Raw genomic sequence first — 15696 nt, 5'->3', positions numbered from 1 at the left:
ACATCATATATCAAATATGTCACGTGATCTTGATGAGTCATAAATATATACCAAAAAAGGAAACTGTCTCAGAAAAAAGATAGAAAATAGTAGAAAAATGTGTCATGCCGATGAAGGTCATGACACCTTATCTCATGTTTTTCAATCACGTGATCTTGGTGCTTATTACGCTGAGATGCCGCGCCAAGATGCCGTGCCAAGGGCGCTTAGGAGAAATCCACGCTTCTGCGCAGCCTGCAGCGCGCTTCTCTTTTCACATGTAGTCTTCTTTTTCACACGTGCACAGACCACATGTAATTGGTAGTTTTATCTATATATACAGCAGGGAAATTGCTTGGAAACCCCAAGTCAATTTTACCTCATCTCTTACCCATTAGAGAAGGTATTCAGCCAGCTAAGTAGCTGGCCCCTTAGTAGTTCCCACGCTTACCCCACTTTATTCACCTACCACACCTCCCAGGCCTCAGGCCCCCTCAACACCAGTAGTTAGTAGTAGAGCGCCATACGCGCTAGTAGTATAGCCTTAATTAGTTAGATTACATAAGCCAGTGTAGTAGTACGGCCACAAGCGCCTGCCCACTAGCGTGTACCCAACCTTACAGTTGGCATACAACAAGGACTCTGTGGAGTGGAATGCTCCTTGTGCTTAGACTGTGAAAACAAAAGTAAACATGGATCCAATCAGATATAAAAAACACTTGCCATAGTAAGTGTGGTAGTTGAAAGCAACACATCCAGACTCAGAGGACCATGTTTGTCCTGGACACGGTCACATGACCAGTACAAGTGGTTGCATGCTGGCCCAAGCCCAAATTTGGGGGGTAGCAGGTGTAATCATGGGTTGTCAGCAGAGGAATAATAGGGCTCTATGGCTTAGTGGTCAAGCTGGTTCAATTCCGGCTAGTTCTATTTTCCTCTGTTTATGACAATGTTTAAATCCAGGGGTCTTTGGGGTCCATCCAATTATGGTTGTTTAGGGTTGGATAACTACAACAAATGCATATGCAAGTTGTCCTAAGGGGGTCTGACCAATCTGAGAAGACAACAGATTTTTCATTTTCTTGGGTTGATCCTTAGACAGGATAGAGAAACACAACAAGTTGACTGAGTCAAATGCAAGCCATTATTATCAACAAATATACTTGCATGTCAATTATCATTGGATTGAATATCTTCTAACGTATCCATAAACACAGTCTTACTCAAACTGTAGTAGTATTAGTTTTGTGAGTAGATATACTTGCCAAATATATGCCCCTTGCCGGGGCAGGCGTCTCCAACGGCCAGGAGGTCCTGGACCCTATGGAAATGGTGGATGGTACATGGTTTGAGTTGACACGCAGATGCCGCCTGCAGCAACCAGTGCACACCTTGCCTATGCTTGGCTAGGGCTCAACCAGGGGAGACCCCTGGACCCCCAAGCTTGTCTGTGCCGGGGTTTGGGCCACCCAGACCTTGTACCTTGGTCTGGATGGCCCAAACCCCTGGCACATTCCAAGTTCTGGGACACATCATATCTAAATTGCACATTTCAACTGTGATATTTTTATGTTTCATTGGGATATATACCCCTCAGCCAGGTGGAGCTTATCTGAACTTTGAGATTTGCAAGATAGTGATGGAGGCAGGATAGCCTGTTTTTATGTTGACCGCATATATGGTAAAAATTATATGCAACTACAAAAATCAAGGTTGTAGATATTCATGAGACCAACAAAATACCGTGCCACTGACAAAAACTGAAAAAGTTAGAGCTGGTCATATATTATACAAGTCCTTTGAGAGGAGCACCCTTCGCCCTCTAGGATTTTTTCTAGGAGTCACTGCAAATCAGATGCAATAACCCCTTGCACTACGCACCCCTGCAAGAGATTATATTTGTTTTGTGCCTGGATAGGCTGGACCAACCTTTCCGTAACACTTCCGTATATTTATTTTCTTGTTATTGATTCGGAAGCCTATTTCACTTGCCTCCGACATAGTATACGGAGATGGGCTACCGATGTAGTAGCCAAGCATCTATAGTCAGTTCCGGTACCCCTGGGCCGATGGTCTAGTTTTACCCAAGCCACAGTTCGCCCAGGCTTTCGAACCAGGCCTTGACAGGGGTAGGCTTCTTGCCAATGAAGCCCCCTGATGCATCACATATACCCACGATTATAACTATGGACTCAGTTCCGGAGCAAATGGTACGGACAATCCCGGCTGCCTCAAGAGATGATCATATGGTCTACTAGAGGTGAACCGCCAGGGTCGCTTGTGTTTAGTTCTCTCAATCAAATTAAGCTGAGGAGACTGAAATGACACTACGCAAACTTCAAACTGAAATCGTAAAGGGCTACTGATACTACAGTACGTACCAACTGTTCTAAAAGAGGATGTAGTGATACAATGTAGCCTATAAATCATTTGCTGTCGCAGGTGTGCTGATGGAAAGCCGTGGGACACTTGAGGGGGCCGCAAGAGAGTCATCCCAGCTGTCATGCCCTTCCATCGACGTTGAGGAAAGGCCTGAATAGAAAAATAACCCATAAGGCGATAACGACGATGAGGTGGATGAAGGCGACAGCTCTGATGATCAAGGGTACTCAATTGTGATACAGTTTATGCTAATACACGATTATCATATTCAAGTTTGGGAAAATGCACAGTTGACTACGTTTTTGGAAGGGATTCTATCCATGGCCAGAGGGTGTTTCAAATGGGGAAAGTACCAAGGAAGGGTGACGAGAAGGTTCAATTGAGCATCGTCTATGCATATAATTGCTTCCATGTTATGCGGACGAATGTAGTGTACAAAGACTAGTATGTTGGGCAGTAAAGGAGCTATTTTTGATTGGAATAATGCATTTTCACAAACGAGAAAGGTCTGTACGGGACGAACGTGGTGGTTTTCCTTACATAAATTAGTCATTAAGTTTCAATGTCCGAGATACCAATACCCGTTTTTCGATCAAAAGGGCCCACCATTGTAGATCTCTTTGTGATTATACGGTTAAAAGATTTGACTCATACATCAAAGACTAGTCGAATCAAGTTGCATATTCGGAGGACAATATTCAGGATATTTCAATTAAACCCGTACTTTTTGTCTAGTCTTTTCATGCTACGTATTATCCATGTCTCCCATCCCCTGGACGGCGCTTTCTTGTTCGTAAAAACGCATTGTTCCCGTAGAAAAACGACCGCCTACTACCCCACATACTAGGGCTTGACCACCACACCTGTTCATATAGCCCGCGTCGCCCTACTCGCATCGATCTTCTGGGAACAGCTAGCTATATGCATACATGATGCTCCTGGGCCCGCGTCCTGATCTTTTCTTGCCATTTCCCCCATTTACAGCAGCTTCAAGCCGCGGATTAAACCCCATCTACGATCACGAATAAATTCGATGACCAACGCAGCGTTTGCTCGGCGCGAAAATCAAGGTAAATGGACGGTGCGTTAGAAGCTAGATCGTCGGTGAGGCGTTGACGTTGACAACGAACGCCAACTGCATTTTATCTAATGAAGCCACCAGCACTCTACATAGACTCATAATGATACAACATGGCATAACGGCACAACGAACTAGTATACACTTATTAGAATGAAACAGAGGGTAGATAGTAGATAGATAGCAAGTGAGTGTAAGGGCAATACTATACAGGGAAGCAGAGATTGCCGTGATGGTGTCTAGGAGTACAGCGAATTTGCGCACACGTGGATTCGCAGATGGAACCCCTCGGCTATTCCCGCTTTTGAGTTGACAGCTAAAGTTTGAAGTGAGGGAGGATTTAGGGGGTTGGTAAAATCTTGACAAATAGCAAGCAGCGGCACCGAGAGGTCGGGTTTCGTTCGCTCGGAGCCGAAAGCGCCGATGCCGTTCACGGTTGGGTGCGAATATAGTATCCGGCCTGCATAGCTCGCATGATTTGTTGTGGCTGCTGTACGAGATCGACCATGATTCCAACATGCCACCTTTGTCCCAGTTAAACCCTGCTGTCAAACCTTTATTGTGCAACTCACCTAAACCTTTCCCCCTCGCGGACTGGCACGACACTTAACCAGTTCCAGAATGGTGTTCCGTCTTTACGGTAATTGAGAACGACACATTGAAGCTCTTCGTTTGCATCGAGTTTTGATTTGATATATCGGACGGTGTCGTGGTTGGTATGTGTCCTTTGGGAACCAGGCGGCACGTGTGATTGTGGTGGATGGATGTAAGCATCAGATGTTGTAGGTGCAGGGATATCCTCGGGCTTTGGAGCAGATGACACAGTCTCCGTGGATGAGCCCGAGTTGGTAGAAGATGATCCAGATCCAGATCCTGGTACAACCACAGGGGGTGGTCTAGACGGCTGAGGTTGGGATTCCGCTACGTCATGTGGTGACGTCGAGGGGGGAAATCTTTCGTTCGGAGCCGGCCCAGACTGTGCGTCATCCTCATCCGAAGAGTCTGAATTCGGAGACGAGAGGACATGACCACCGGGTGCTTGCATGAACCGAGGATTGCGGCCCCGAATGTCCTCGAGAGCATAGCCAGACATTTGACAAAATGAATCAGAAGCCCATACGAGCGGACGGTCGGGAAGATCAAGATCAACAATGACGCAAGAGGCCGTATGGTCTGTATTGACGTCAGTGACCTTTAGAGTTTGCGTGGGGGGGGGGAGCAGAGTTGTTTGCCGAGACGTACCGATTGGACCAAGATGTATAACGGGCTGGGGACGCATGACTGCCTTGGCGAGGATACCCAGGGCGTCAAAGCGAGGTGCAAATTGGCGTTGGGCCGTGGCACGGAGACGGGACATGCCTCGGAGCGGTGGAGGAAGCTGGAGTGACGGGATTAAATTTAATAAATTCACGTGGTAAGCTGCCGGACCATCAGTCTCGGAGCCGGTAGATGAGTCGGATTGTATGCTGCTCGTGCTCGAGCGGCTGCTCCCAGACTTACTACTGGGTGGCGAACTGTGTGTAGATATTCTCAGATTTATGAGCGAGAGCTGAGACATGAGAACGAAGCCGAGGAAATGGTTCGAAAGAGAGGGGGACTTTTAAGCTCAGAGAGAGGTTGTCAATGGTGAACACACAAGCCTATATGGATCTCCTAGGGCGGAATCGAGCTAGTGTCGCAGATCGCACCATGTTGGATAGTCCAGACCAAGTTACCTATTCCAAGTGTCTGGGAATTATTCGCTCAGCATGTGGATCGGGCGCTAGTCTCTCATCGGCTGTTCTCCCACACAACCACTTGATCGTGTGTATAGCCGTCGCGTGGCGGCTGCTTCGCGTTTGTCCATATCAGCGTACGTACTCACGACAGATGCAACCGCTTAAGGCTAGTCCCGTACTTGCCCCTGCATCCAACAACAAAAAAGTGCCCTACTTGCCGAAATCCAAATAGTCCTCCGGACCCGTGATTTGATTCGCCGAACATGATGCTTGTCAGCTCCGATCTGCAGCACACCACGATGGGCCGCCAACCGAGACCAATACGAGCCGCACACGCGCCGTTGCGCCCCCGAAACACATGTTCCTGGGGTTATTATTGCTTTGGACTTTCATTTTTGCATTCAATTCACTAGTCGAGTGATCGGCGGTGTGGGGAACCGCCGGTTGAGCGCACGTGCGGCGGTACACATTTGCACATTTTGGCAATCTGACCAACGGAAGTTTGTCGGTCCCGTTATGCGTACCTCCTTTAGGCTCTGGTCAAGGCACAAGGAACTGCGTGTAACCCCTATTGCACTATCATACGCTGGGTTTTAAGACCCAGGATCGACAGCTCGGTCAATCGACACCACAAAGACACATCGACTTTGAAATACTACGCGCTCGCTCAACTTGGTCCCTGTCTGAGGTGCATAAAGCGGCTCACGGAAACCGCCTCCGATGTATCCAGATGTACAGTCTAGCGGCAACAGCTCGACACGCATTCTTAGTTGGGAATTGTCCCGAATAAATGCGTATGCTGTTCTAGATGCCTTGGCGAAAATTACTGCGGCACCGATTTGTCGAGGATATTTTACCCTTTTAGTTACACGTAGCCCCGGGTCGGTGAGTCAGCACTCCCCCTACAGACGTGATTCGAGAAGTCTGGATCATGACTTTCCGTGTGACTTCCGCAAAGGAGACTGAAAACTTGCGAGGCGATTTCAAGTCCGGCATGGAATGCGGCCAGCTGCTTGAAACCGATTCAAGAGATTGATTCCCCGCAAGAAGTCGCGTGATATGCTTAGCATATTGTGATGTCAGAAAAGTAAGCATAGAATTAAAATCGTATTCAATATCGCATACAAATCATATCCAAATACCCATCTAGAAAGTGTACAATCACTGTTGGCTATCATACAACGAAATCACCTTGGCTTTCATCGCTGCCCGAGGAGCTTTTCGTCCAGTCCATGCCTCATACTGATAGAATCCTTGTTCACACAGAATGTCCACCCCACGCACGCCCACCCATCCGGAAGCCTTGGCAGCCAATCCCAGTACAGGCGTCACAGCCGGTTTGTACGCCATTTCGACGACAACGCCAGATGGTGCCTTGAATAATGTAGCAGGCAGGTACACACCGGCCGTGTTGCTGCCCTGTTCGGTAGTAGTACCCGTGGCAGGAATAGCGGAGACAATGACTGTGGGAGCGGCTTTGGGGAACGAGGCGAGCGAATCAAGGGGAATGATACCAAAGGTTGGGAACGTATCGGCGAGAGCCTGCGCAGCTGCCCTGGTGCGGTTGAAGAGATAGATCGTTTTGATACCGAGGGCATGGATAGCATACAGGGCTGCGCGAGCGGTTCCGCCTGCACCTAGGACAAGAGCGGTCGTCTCGTCCGTGATGCCGACCACAAGGTTGTTGCGCGCGAGATCATGGATAGCTCGCCAGTCGGTGTTGGTACCAAACAGGCTGGTCGACCCGTCGGCGCGCTTGCGTGGAATGACGGTGTTAACTGCGCCAATGGCCTTGGCCTCGGGCGAGACCTCGTCGAGCAGAGGGATGATATCGAGTTTCAGAGGGATCGTCACGCTCGCACCACCAAAGTCCGGAGCCCGAATCGCGGCCTTGACTTCGTCAGTGATCGTTGGGGTTTCGAAGATATGATACTTGTGAGGCAGGCCAAGCTTCTCGAAGCCAGTGTTGTGGAGGTGAGGGGACATCGAGTGGGCAATCGGCGATCCGAAGAGGTAAAACTTCTGAGCCGGGAGTTGGCCATTCAGGTGCAAAGCGGTGTGGATATCTTGAACCGACATCTGACCCGGAGCGGCACGGGTTGGTAATAGTGGATGTGAAACCGGGGTGAATGTAGTATTGAGCACACGCGAGAGTTGGCCTTCGGCACCCATGTTGATGCCAATGAAAGGCTTGGAAGTATGCGAGGCGGCAAACGCCCGGAGTGCAAAGTTGTCCTCGATCGAGTTGGCCTTGCCGACAATCTTCACAATATCACCTACTCGTTCAGCGAGGGCATACTTTTCCTTGACCACCGGCCCGTTCCACTTCATGTTGCCGCTCCAGTCGTGCCATGATGCGAGGATCTGGGAAGCACCCTTGCGTGCAGCGAGGTCGTGGATCTTCTTATCGCTCCATGAGATTTCAACGTCAACGTACTCGACACCATGCCTGAGCGCGAGGTTATATAGAGCAAAGGCTTCCTTCTCGGCCGTATCAGGGAAGGCCCCGCCTTGGGAGGCCGTACGGACGGTAAATACGACGGGGAGAGATGAGGTGTGGCGCAAGGCAGATAGTTGTGTGGCAACAAAGTCCAGGGGAGGAATGTTGGGGGCACCGGTAACCGGGTCGCCGTTGGGGTTCAGCAAATCTACACGTAATTCGATAGCATCGGCGCCGGCAGTCAAGAGGGGAATCGAAGGTACGGCAGGAAGCAGGTCGGGATATGTTAGGGAAAGGAAGAATGATCGTTCTCCTTGCGCGAGTGCCTCGGAAAGGTTAGGCTTGATACCTGTAATCTGACGGAAGAAACGTGCAGTCTCGTCACGGCAGGCCTTGGCGATTTCACAGCGAGTGGCGCCATTGGCGGCATGGAACCCGCCAGTGTAGGAGATAAACTCATGGGTGGAAACTTCACGGAACCAGGGCTCACGGCGCCAGTAGACGTCCGCGATTTCTTCACCATAAGCAGGACGAGCCGTCTCTGAGCCCAGGTAGTTCAAGATTTCGTTGACGTCCCGCATCACGTATACCACGGGTCCGGTAGCACGGCCATACTCGGTCAAGAGGGAGCGGTTGGCGGCCGACTCGACGATTCCTCCTCCAGTTGAGATGATCGTACGCGTAGGATTCTCAGAAATGAGATCTTTGATGATCTGAGATTCGGCTTGGCGGAATGCTGGCCAACCCTTGCTGCGCACATATTGGGACACGGGTTCACCGGTGCGGCCTTCGAATTCGTGGTCTGCGTCGAGGAATTTCCAGCCCAATGATGCAGCGGCGATGCCACCAATGTGAGTCTTTCCAGCCCCGCGCATGCCCACAATGATGATCGTGGCCTCGGGATTATATTTGGCGGCAGCTGGCCCTTGGTGGGCGAGCTCAATGCCTTCGACATCAATACCGATCTATTACGCGGTTAATTAAATTACAGTTAATTAAATAAATGAAGCATACCTTATTGGTCAGATCGTCCCACCAATTTGGCCAGGTCTTTTCGACGCAGCGCTTCTCTTCCAAAATAGTACCCGGGACTACCGTGGCCAGAACAGAGAAGGCCATCGCCACGCGGTGGTCGTCGTAGCAGTGCACCGACACGTTCTTGTTCAGAGTCTCGATCGGCTGGCCGTACACTTCTAGACCATCGTCCAGTTCCTTGGTCTTAACACCAAACTTGGCTACAGAAATAGTGAGTATGTGTACGTGAAAAATCAACACAATACTTACCAAGCTCGTCGATCATAGCACGGATACGGTTGCACTCTTTGACACGTTGATTGGCAATTCCCAAGATACGAGTCGTATTCTTGGGTGCATCCGATTCGAGGCCTTCAGCGCTCCCTTCTCCGCAGACTGCAGCCAAGGCCACAGCAGTTAAGAATGCATCGGTCATGGTTTCCATATCGACCAGTCCGATTGCCTTAAGTTGACCAACTGGAGGACCGGTAACGGTGGTTTCGGTCTCGCTTTGCTCGACCTTGCAGCCCATACGTTTGAGGACATTGACAGCGAATCCAGCATCGCCCTGCAATGAAGAAGTACCAATGTTTTCGATCGTGCAGGTAGTACCGGTCATAGCTGCGACAGCAAGCGGGTAGGTGGCACTGCTGGCATCACTCTCGATGGCGTATTTCTCGGGGTTGGTGTATTGGGCACGTGGGATGTCATAGATATCAAGAAGAGTACCGTCTTCGGCCTTGCGGCGAGTGACTTGGACACCAAAAGTCTTCATCATCGCGAGAGTCATGTCGATGTAAGGCTGGCTGATTACTTGACCGCCCACAAGCTCGAGCACGACGTCCTCGTCACGGGCATAAGGAGCACACAAGAGGATACTCGAGACGTATTGACTAGAAACGCTGGCAGCGAGCTGAATCTTGCCACCCTTGAGACCACCAGCACCGATGTGCAGAGGCAAGCAGCCCTCGCTCTCGATGTACTTGACTTTGCTCCCGTTGGCACGAAGAGCATCGACAAGAGGCCCACATGGGCGTTGTTTCATGCGAGCATTGCCGGTGATAAATGTGTAGCCCTCGGGGAATTCGGATGATGCAGTCGCTGAGGATGAATCGGGATTGACGAGTGTACAGACACTAGTGAGGAAACGAGCAGCAGTTCCAGCGTTTCCAAGATAGATCTCCTTGCCAGCAGGGGGGATTGTAAATGCGCCTCCGCCACCAGTGACGACAAGCGTTTCGCCACCATCTTCCCATGCGAATTTAGCCCCCTATGAAATCATCAGTGCTGATCCGATCTGCGACTATTCATTCGACCTCACCTTCAGTTCGATAAGGGCACTCATCATCACTTGGGTGTCGTCACTGTGGAGGAGGTTTCGAAGACGGCAGGTTCCGTTTCCAAGAGCAGCTAGCACGAGTGCACGGTTGGAGATACTCTTGCTGCCTGGGGTGCTCATGCGCACAGGGTTGCCGCGCGGGATGCCCGGGATAACACGAACGGCTTCGGCCAACACGCGGCGAATGACTTCATCCTTGACGCCCGTAGCACGTTCTTCATAAGTTTTACCTATCCGCGAAAGGAGTACAATCTTCTTTTCTGGACCCGAGTTCTTCTTGTCGATCTTCATGATATCAAGCAGCCTGTCGATGGTCAAGAGGCGCGATGCAGGAACCGCAGCGATCCGTGGGTCCTTGGTTGATGTGGGCAGACCGTACGCCTTGAGAGCACGGGTGATACGACCCACGCCCACCTGACTGAATACACCGAGTTGCCGGGCAACTTCGCCCTCGAGAACCATTCCAATAGCAACACATTCGCCGTGGAGAATAGTAGGGGTAAGCACTGCTTCAATAGCATGGCCGATGGTATGCCCAAAGTTGACAAGGTTGCGAAGGCCAGTCTCGCGCTCATCGAGGGTAACAATATGGGCCTTGACGCCGATGCTCTCGGTGATGACGTGAAGGAGAAGGGCTTGAGCTTCCGATCGGGTAGCGATTGTTCGTCCCGCGGAGGTGGTGGATGAGGATGAGCCAATGGCAGCAAAGAGCGCAGGCGCCGAAGACTCGAGCATCGAGAATTCATCTTCATTCCAAATGGCGGCGGTCTGCGCGATCACGTGAGAACTGATCGGCCGAGACAATGTATCTGAGTTTGACTCACTTTGATCACTTCGGCCATGCCATTGACGAACTCGCGCTGGGGGAGAGTCTCGAGGAATGCAGCGTCGATGAAAACATAGGATGGCTGCCAGAAGCTTCCGATAAGATTCTTGCCATGAGGTGTATCAATGGCGGTCTTGCCCCCAACAGAGGAGTCGACCATTGCCAATAGAGTGGTAGGAATCTGAACGAAGCGCACACCACGCATACTGTGATAGGATAATCAGTTCACGTCGGATCATGTCCACGGAGGTAGAGGAGATAGGGAATATACGTCACTTCCCCACATAAACAACTGAATTAGACTTACAAGGTGGCCGCAACAAAGCCGACAAGGTCTCCGATCACTCCACCTCCAAGCGCGAGGATTACAGTGTCGCGAGTGCACGACTTGTCGAGCAAGAAGTCTTCGATCTCGGCCTTGCCTTCACGGCTTTTGCTGGTCTCGCCTGGAGGGATTACATGGGTCAAGAATCGGGCAGAGTTGTCGGGCCTAGCCGCCAAAGCGTCGTTAAATGCGGCCTCGAAAGACGCGAGATGGAACTTGGCGACGTGAGTGTCGGTAATTAGAACATAAGTAGATGCAGGGAGGGTAGTGAGGACAGTGTGGGCAATGTAAGGTGTCAAATGGAAGCCGCAGTGAATAGAATCCTTTCCGAGAATAGAGACCTTGGTAAGATCGGGATGTTCGACGCTGGCAGTGGCCATGGCGTGAGTCGTGTGAAGTACGGAATCGTCGATGGCAGATAGTGTCTATATATCTTCCTGCTGTGGGAGTTCTACAGGGCCGTGCGACCGAATATCGGCTCAAGTGCGTTGTAGTTGGAATCGCGGGAAAGTAGGGTCTAATACCGTTGACCACCGGATCTAATACTTCCGCTCTAGGTTCCGACCGGGTGTAATAGACGCCAATATTGTGAAATGATAGAGAAAATGCCGAGGCGGTCCTCGTATCTGTCGACGCACTGCCGGATATGTCCACTACCGTGCCTCACCTACTATTCAGTGCGACATACCAGACGCCGAGTGACATAGCATCAGCGGTCCGCATCTCGAGAGCGGCACCCTGGGCAGTGTTTGATCGGATACACTACATGGGATCCAGCCCCAGCTGTTTATTTCGATTGATAATCACGTTTGCTATAGAGAGCATCCCCATCCGATGTTACCAAGTTCAAGTGAGGTCAGAATGTGAAGAGATCACTACAAGCTGAGTTACGATCCATATTCCGTGGGGAAATACTTTCAAACTACACACCACTTAACGCCCTGGCCCCATTTCATTTATTCTTGTGCATTCCGGTAGACCCCAGAGGCCCATGGATGAACAGAGATGTTTCGCTCAGCGGATATAGACCGTGCCACTTGAGAGATGAGTGGTGAGGGGTGGTAGTTTACCGGCGGCCTGAACCAGCGCTAACCCCCAAAGGAGACTTCCCACGTGCACCGTGAGAGTAAACAAAACCCGCACAGAAGGTGAGCACATATCCCGAATTGGGTTGGTCCAGACAGTGATAACTTTCTCTTGCTTCAATTGCAGACAAATCACATAGCCCCACATTGATCAGTGTAGATGGTGAAATTTGGCCAACAAGGCTCATCTCATTTATGTTGCGTGTACTATATGTTGAGATATGACACAAGTGCCAATCATAACCAGATCAAGGCCCAATAGGAAGTCAGAGAATCACGGCACCATCCTGTTGACCAAACTCATAAACTCACATATTGGGCTCTATTTACCCAACAATTTCCTTTTGCGAGAAAACGACCAAATTGACAACATAGATTTGGACACGCCATCAATATCGATCGCCTAACCGATCAGCTGGAATGCCCCCGACTGTTTTCCGGCTCTTTCCAGCTTTCTCTGTGTCAACGAGCATATGTTATGTATCGTCCAACTGAACTCGAAATCTCTTGGACCTCGATTCAGAAGCATCCACGATCAACTGGCTTCTTCGTTCAGATACAAACTCACGAGACGGATCGAGGAGAGCCATGTTACATAATTTGATCTCGGCTTGTTGAAGCATTCCATGCCTAGGTGCCTAAATGAAAGGCAAGTTTCTTACTCATCACTGAAGGCACGCCATATGGCTCAAAACGCCGTGGACGACTCGTTGAAACGACTTGGTTTTAACGTTGACAGTCATGACCCATTCTACACCTCCTACGACAAACCTGGCCGATACGAACGTTATGCCTTCTGCTGCGACTTCTGAGAAGGACGTTGAGCAATTGACTTTGCGCGGGGACCAATATGATGACTCGACGAAAGAAAAAATAGAAGAGCCTGCGAACATTCAAGCGATTGGGCCGACTGCATGTCCAATAGGGCAAGTTGGAGACGACGAGTTTGTTGAAGGTGGGTTTGAAGGGTGGAAAGTGATCCTTGGGTGTGCCCTTATTGCAGCACCAACAGTCGGTACGTTCTTAGCAATTGAAAGTGACATCACTCTGATATCTCAATTGACCTCAGGTTGGAAGTAAGTCCAGCGGGCCCTCGGAGTATTTAGAGGTATTCACCAGACCCATTAGTTTACTCTGGGGTGTTTTCCAGGCCTATCACTCGAAGTTTCTGCTGAAAGGTACACCGGATGCGACGCTGAGTGCGGTTGGATCGGTTCAAAATGCGGTAAGCCGGTATCTCTTATATTTGGCCAGTGTTGATGTAATAATTCCTGATTTGGAACTAGCTTATGACGAGCCTTGCCTTTGTGACCGGAAAATTAGGTGATAGATAGTAAGTGCTACCATATATTTTCATCGTTTGGGTACTCATTCTTCTAATAGCGGCTATAAGGTTAGTCGCATTTCAAGTTCAGCTCGACTCTATATGCGTCTGATGCGAGTTTGTCCTAGCGATTTATTGCGTCCGGTTGCATCATAGTCTTCTTGGGGCAGTTCTGTGCGTCCTGGTGTCACGAGTTCTGGTCAATATTTCTTACCCAGGTGAGTAAAATAGGGACACAGAAACTCTATAGTGGCTACCACCTTAATCGTACTCTCAACAGGGTGTGATGCAAGGTGCTGGATGCGGACTTCTGCTTCCCATGATATTTGCCATACCTTCTCAGTGGTTTAGACGACACCGGGGAGTGGCAACGGGAATTGTGATTGCTGGATCCTCTTTGGGCGGGGCGGTTCCCTCGCTTATAGTACAAGTAGGTCCTATGGCCGTTCAACCAAAATAATCCATTGATTGTGTTTTATATTAGGCTATGCTCGGGCGTCTTGGATTCCATAATACGCTCTTGATTTATTCGTTTGTCCAGGGTGTAACTATGCTTGCCGGTTTCTCCCTCATCAAGACCCGGTTCCCAGCATCCCAGCTGCAGAACAAGAATCGTAAAATTGCATGGGTAGACAAGCAGTACTTCAAGGACCCGTCTTTCTGGAGCTTCTGGGCTGCGTTGCTGTTCGCTGTATTGTAAGCCAACCTCTTTCTCCACTGAATAACGCGCTTATTAATTTATTCAGTGGTTATATGACACCCTTTGTGTATATCTCCGTTTATGCTCGCGAAAAGATTCCACAAATCTCCGATCAACTAGCCAGCCTGCCTATTTCTGTCATGGCGTTTGCTAGCGCAATCGGCAGAACTACTGTCGGATTGACGGGCGACCGCATAGGCTTCGTCAATGCATTTATTATTGTTATTTTCATTAGTTCGTTTTGTCAGGCGGTGCTATGGAATGTCGCAGCCGACTCGTATGCCGGCATCATGGTGTTTTCGTACGTGCCAATCAGAACTTTCCCATCGGATATAACTGACCGACGAAATAGTGTACTCTTCGGAATGACCGGCCCGTGCTTCATCAGCCTCGTCACCCCAGTTGCCGTGACGCTATACGGAACTCATAACCTTGCGACACTCACGGGTTTGCTTAACATCTCTAATATGCCCGGTACGCGTCATTGCCCAAACATAATATCGTTTCTGACGCATTCTCCAAATTTTTTAGGGAGTTTGACCGGTCCGCCGCTGGGAGGTGTTATACTGGAGAACTCGGGTCGAAACTGGCATGCTTTGACAGCATATAGTGGCGTGATCCAGTTCGTGGGAGTGCTGTGCATGCTTTATGGTATGGTCACCTCTTCGATGTTTATATGGAGCACTGACCCGTTCACTAGCTCGGTTCAAGCGGGAGCCACGACTCTTTGCCAGGATATAGCTGGTGTGAATGACAGTGCGTCTAGGCAGTGGCCATACGAATATATGATAGTTGGAAATCATTCTTATGCGATTTCTCAGTACGAAAATATACGAGTATACTTGGTTTTGTCATTTTTTCTGGGATTTGTGGTTCATGTTTAGATTGTAGCGTATTCTGCTCTACATTTTCATTATAGAGGTCTTGTCTATGATTCAAGTTGCATTGTACCGGTCCAATCTGACTTTCGAGATGAGGTTTCGTAAGCGTAATCCTTGGCCCTCCACTTCATCATAAGCCCACTGTTTGGCGCCCCGGATGTAGGGGGTTGTGACCAACCAACGGGAATTACAAGGCGGCATTACCGCAATTCAAGCGTTACCAAGATCACTGATATATGTAAACAGAAATGTACACAAAACTATGTAACACTATAGATCATCACTATCAGGGCTGCTGCACTAGATCGACGACCTGCTGCTTGGATATATTTGTATCGCCAGATACGCTTAATCCATACTCTCCAAGATCATGTTCTATTTTTAGTACCCTCAGACAGCATTGTGTTTCAATTTCAAACTTGTCCGCTTCAGATTTGGAGCTACGCTCCTCCTGCACAATCGCATATACTTGCAATGGTTGGAGTCACTGCATTTATTCACATCATTGTTTCTCCCTATCATCTCCTCACTGTTGATATCCCCGTATCCTTTCGTGATAGATAACGTCTTTACTTTGATATGAGTATAGTTTAGTGATTAGTTTG

General features: G+C 49.5%; 3 protein-coding genes across 3 annotated transcripts; 1 reads left to right on the top strand and 2 right to left on the bottom strand.

Moving 5' to 3' along the window:
- Positions 1–3869: 3869 nt before the first annotated feature.
- On the bottom strand, positions 3870–4796 carry RhiXN_05800 (White collar 1 protein; the record flags this gene model as incomplete). Its single annotated transcript, XM_043325616.1, has 3 exons — positions 3870–3963; positions 4012–4612; positions 4682–4796. The coding sequence occupies 3 exons, from the start codon at positions 4794–4796 to the stop codon at positions 3870–3872; spliced, it is 810 nt and encodes a 269-aa protein (XP_043181048.1).
- Positions 4797–6318: 1522 nt separating this feature from the next.
- Positions 6319–11481, bottom strand: RhiXN_05799 (uncharacterized protein; the record flags this gene model as incomplete). The annotated part of the gene is made up of 6 exons (XM_043325615.1): positions 6319–8562; positions 8612–8832; positions 8882–9881; positions 9933–10718; positions 10775–10982; positions 11084–11481. 6 exons carry the CDS (start codon positions 11479–11481, stop codon positions 6319–6321), a joined length of 4857 nt encoding a protein of 1618 aa, XP_043181047.1.
- A 1446-nt stretch (positions 11482–12927) lies between these two features.
- RhiXN_05798 (major facilitator superfamily transporter) lies at positions 12928–14951 on the top strand (the record flags this gene model as incomplete). Its single annotated transcript, XM_043325614.1, has 12 exons — positions 12928–13201; positions 13256–13262; positions 13315–13411; positions 13473–13519; positions 13570–13579; positions 13639–13728; positions 13791–13940; positions 13995–14206; positions 14257–14511; positions 14563–14684; positions 14742–14861; positions 14911–14951. The coding sequence occupies 12 exons, from the start codon at positions 12928–12930 to the stop codon at positions 14949–14951; spliced, it is 1425 nt and encodes a 474-aa protein (XP_043181046.1).
- Between the last annotated feature and the right edge of the window lie 745 nt (positions 14952–15696).

Source organism: Rhizoctonia solani, chromosome 6, assembly GCF_016906535.1.
Source record: "Rhizoctonia solani chromosome 6, complete sequence".
In the NCBI taxonomy this organism is placed as follows: domain Eukaryota; kingdom Fungi; phylum Basidiomycota; class Agaricomycetes; order Cantharellales; family Ceratobasidiaceae; genus Rhizoctonia; species Rhizoctonia solani.
The sequence above is the reverse complement of the archived record's forward strand: the minus strand, read 5'-3'. Positions and strand labels throughout refer to the sequence as shown.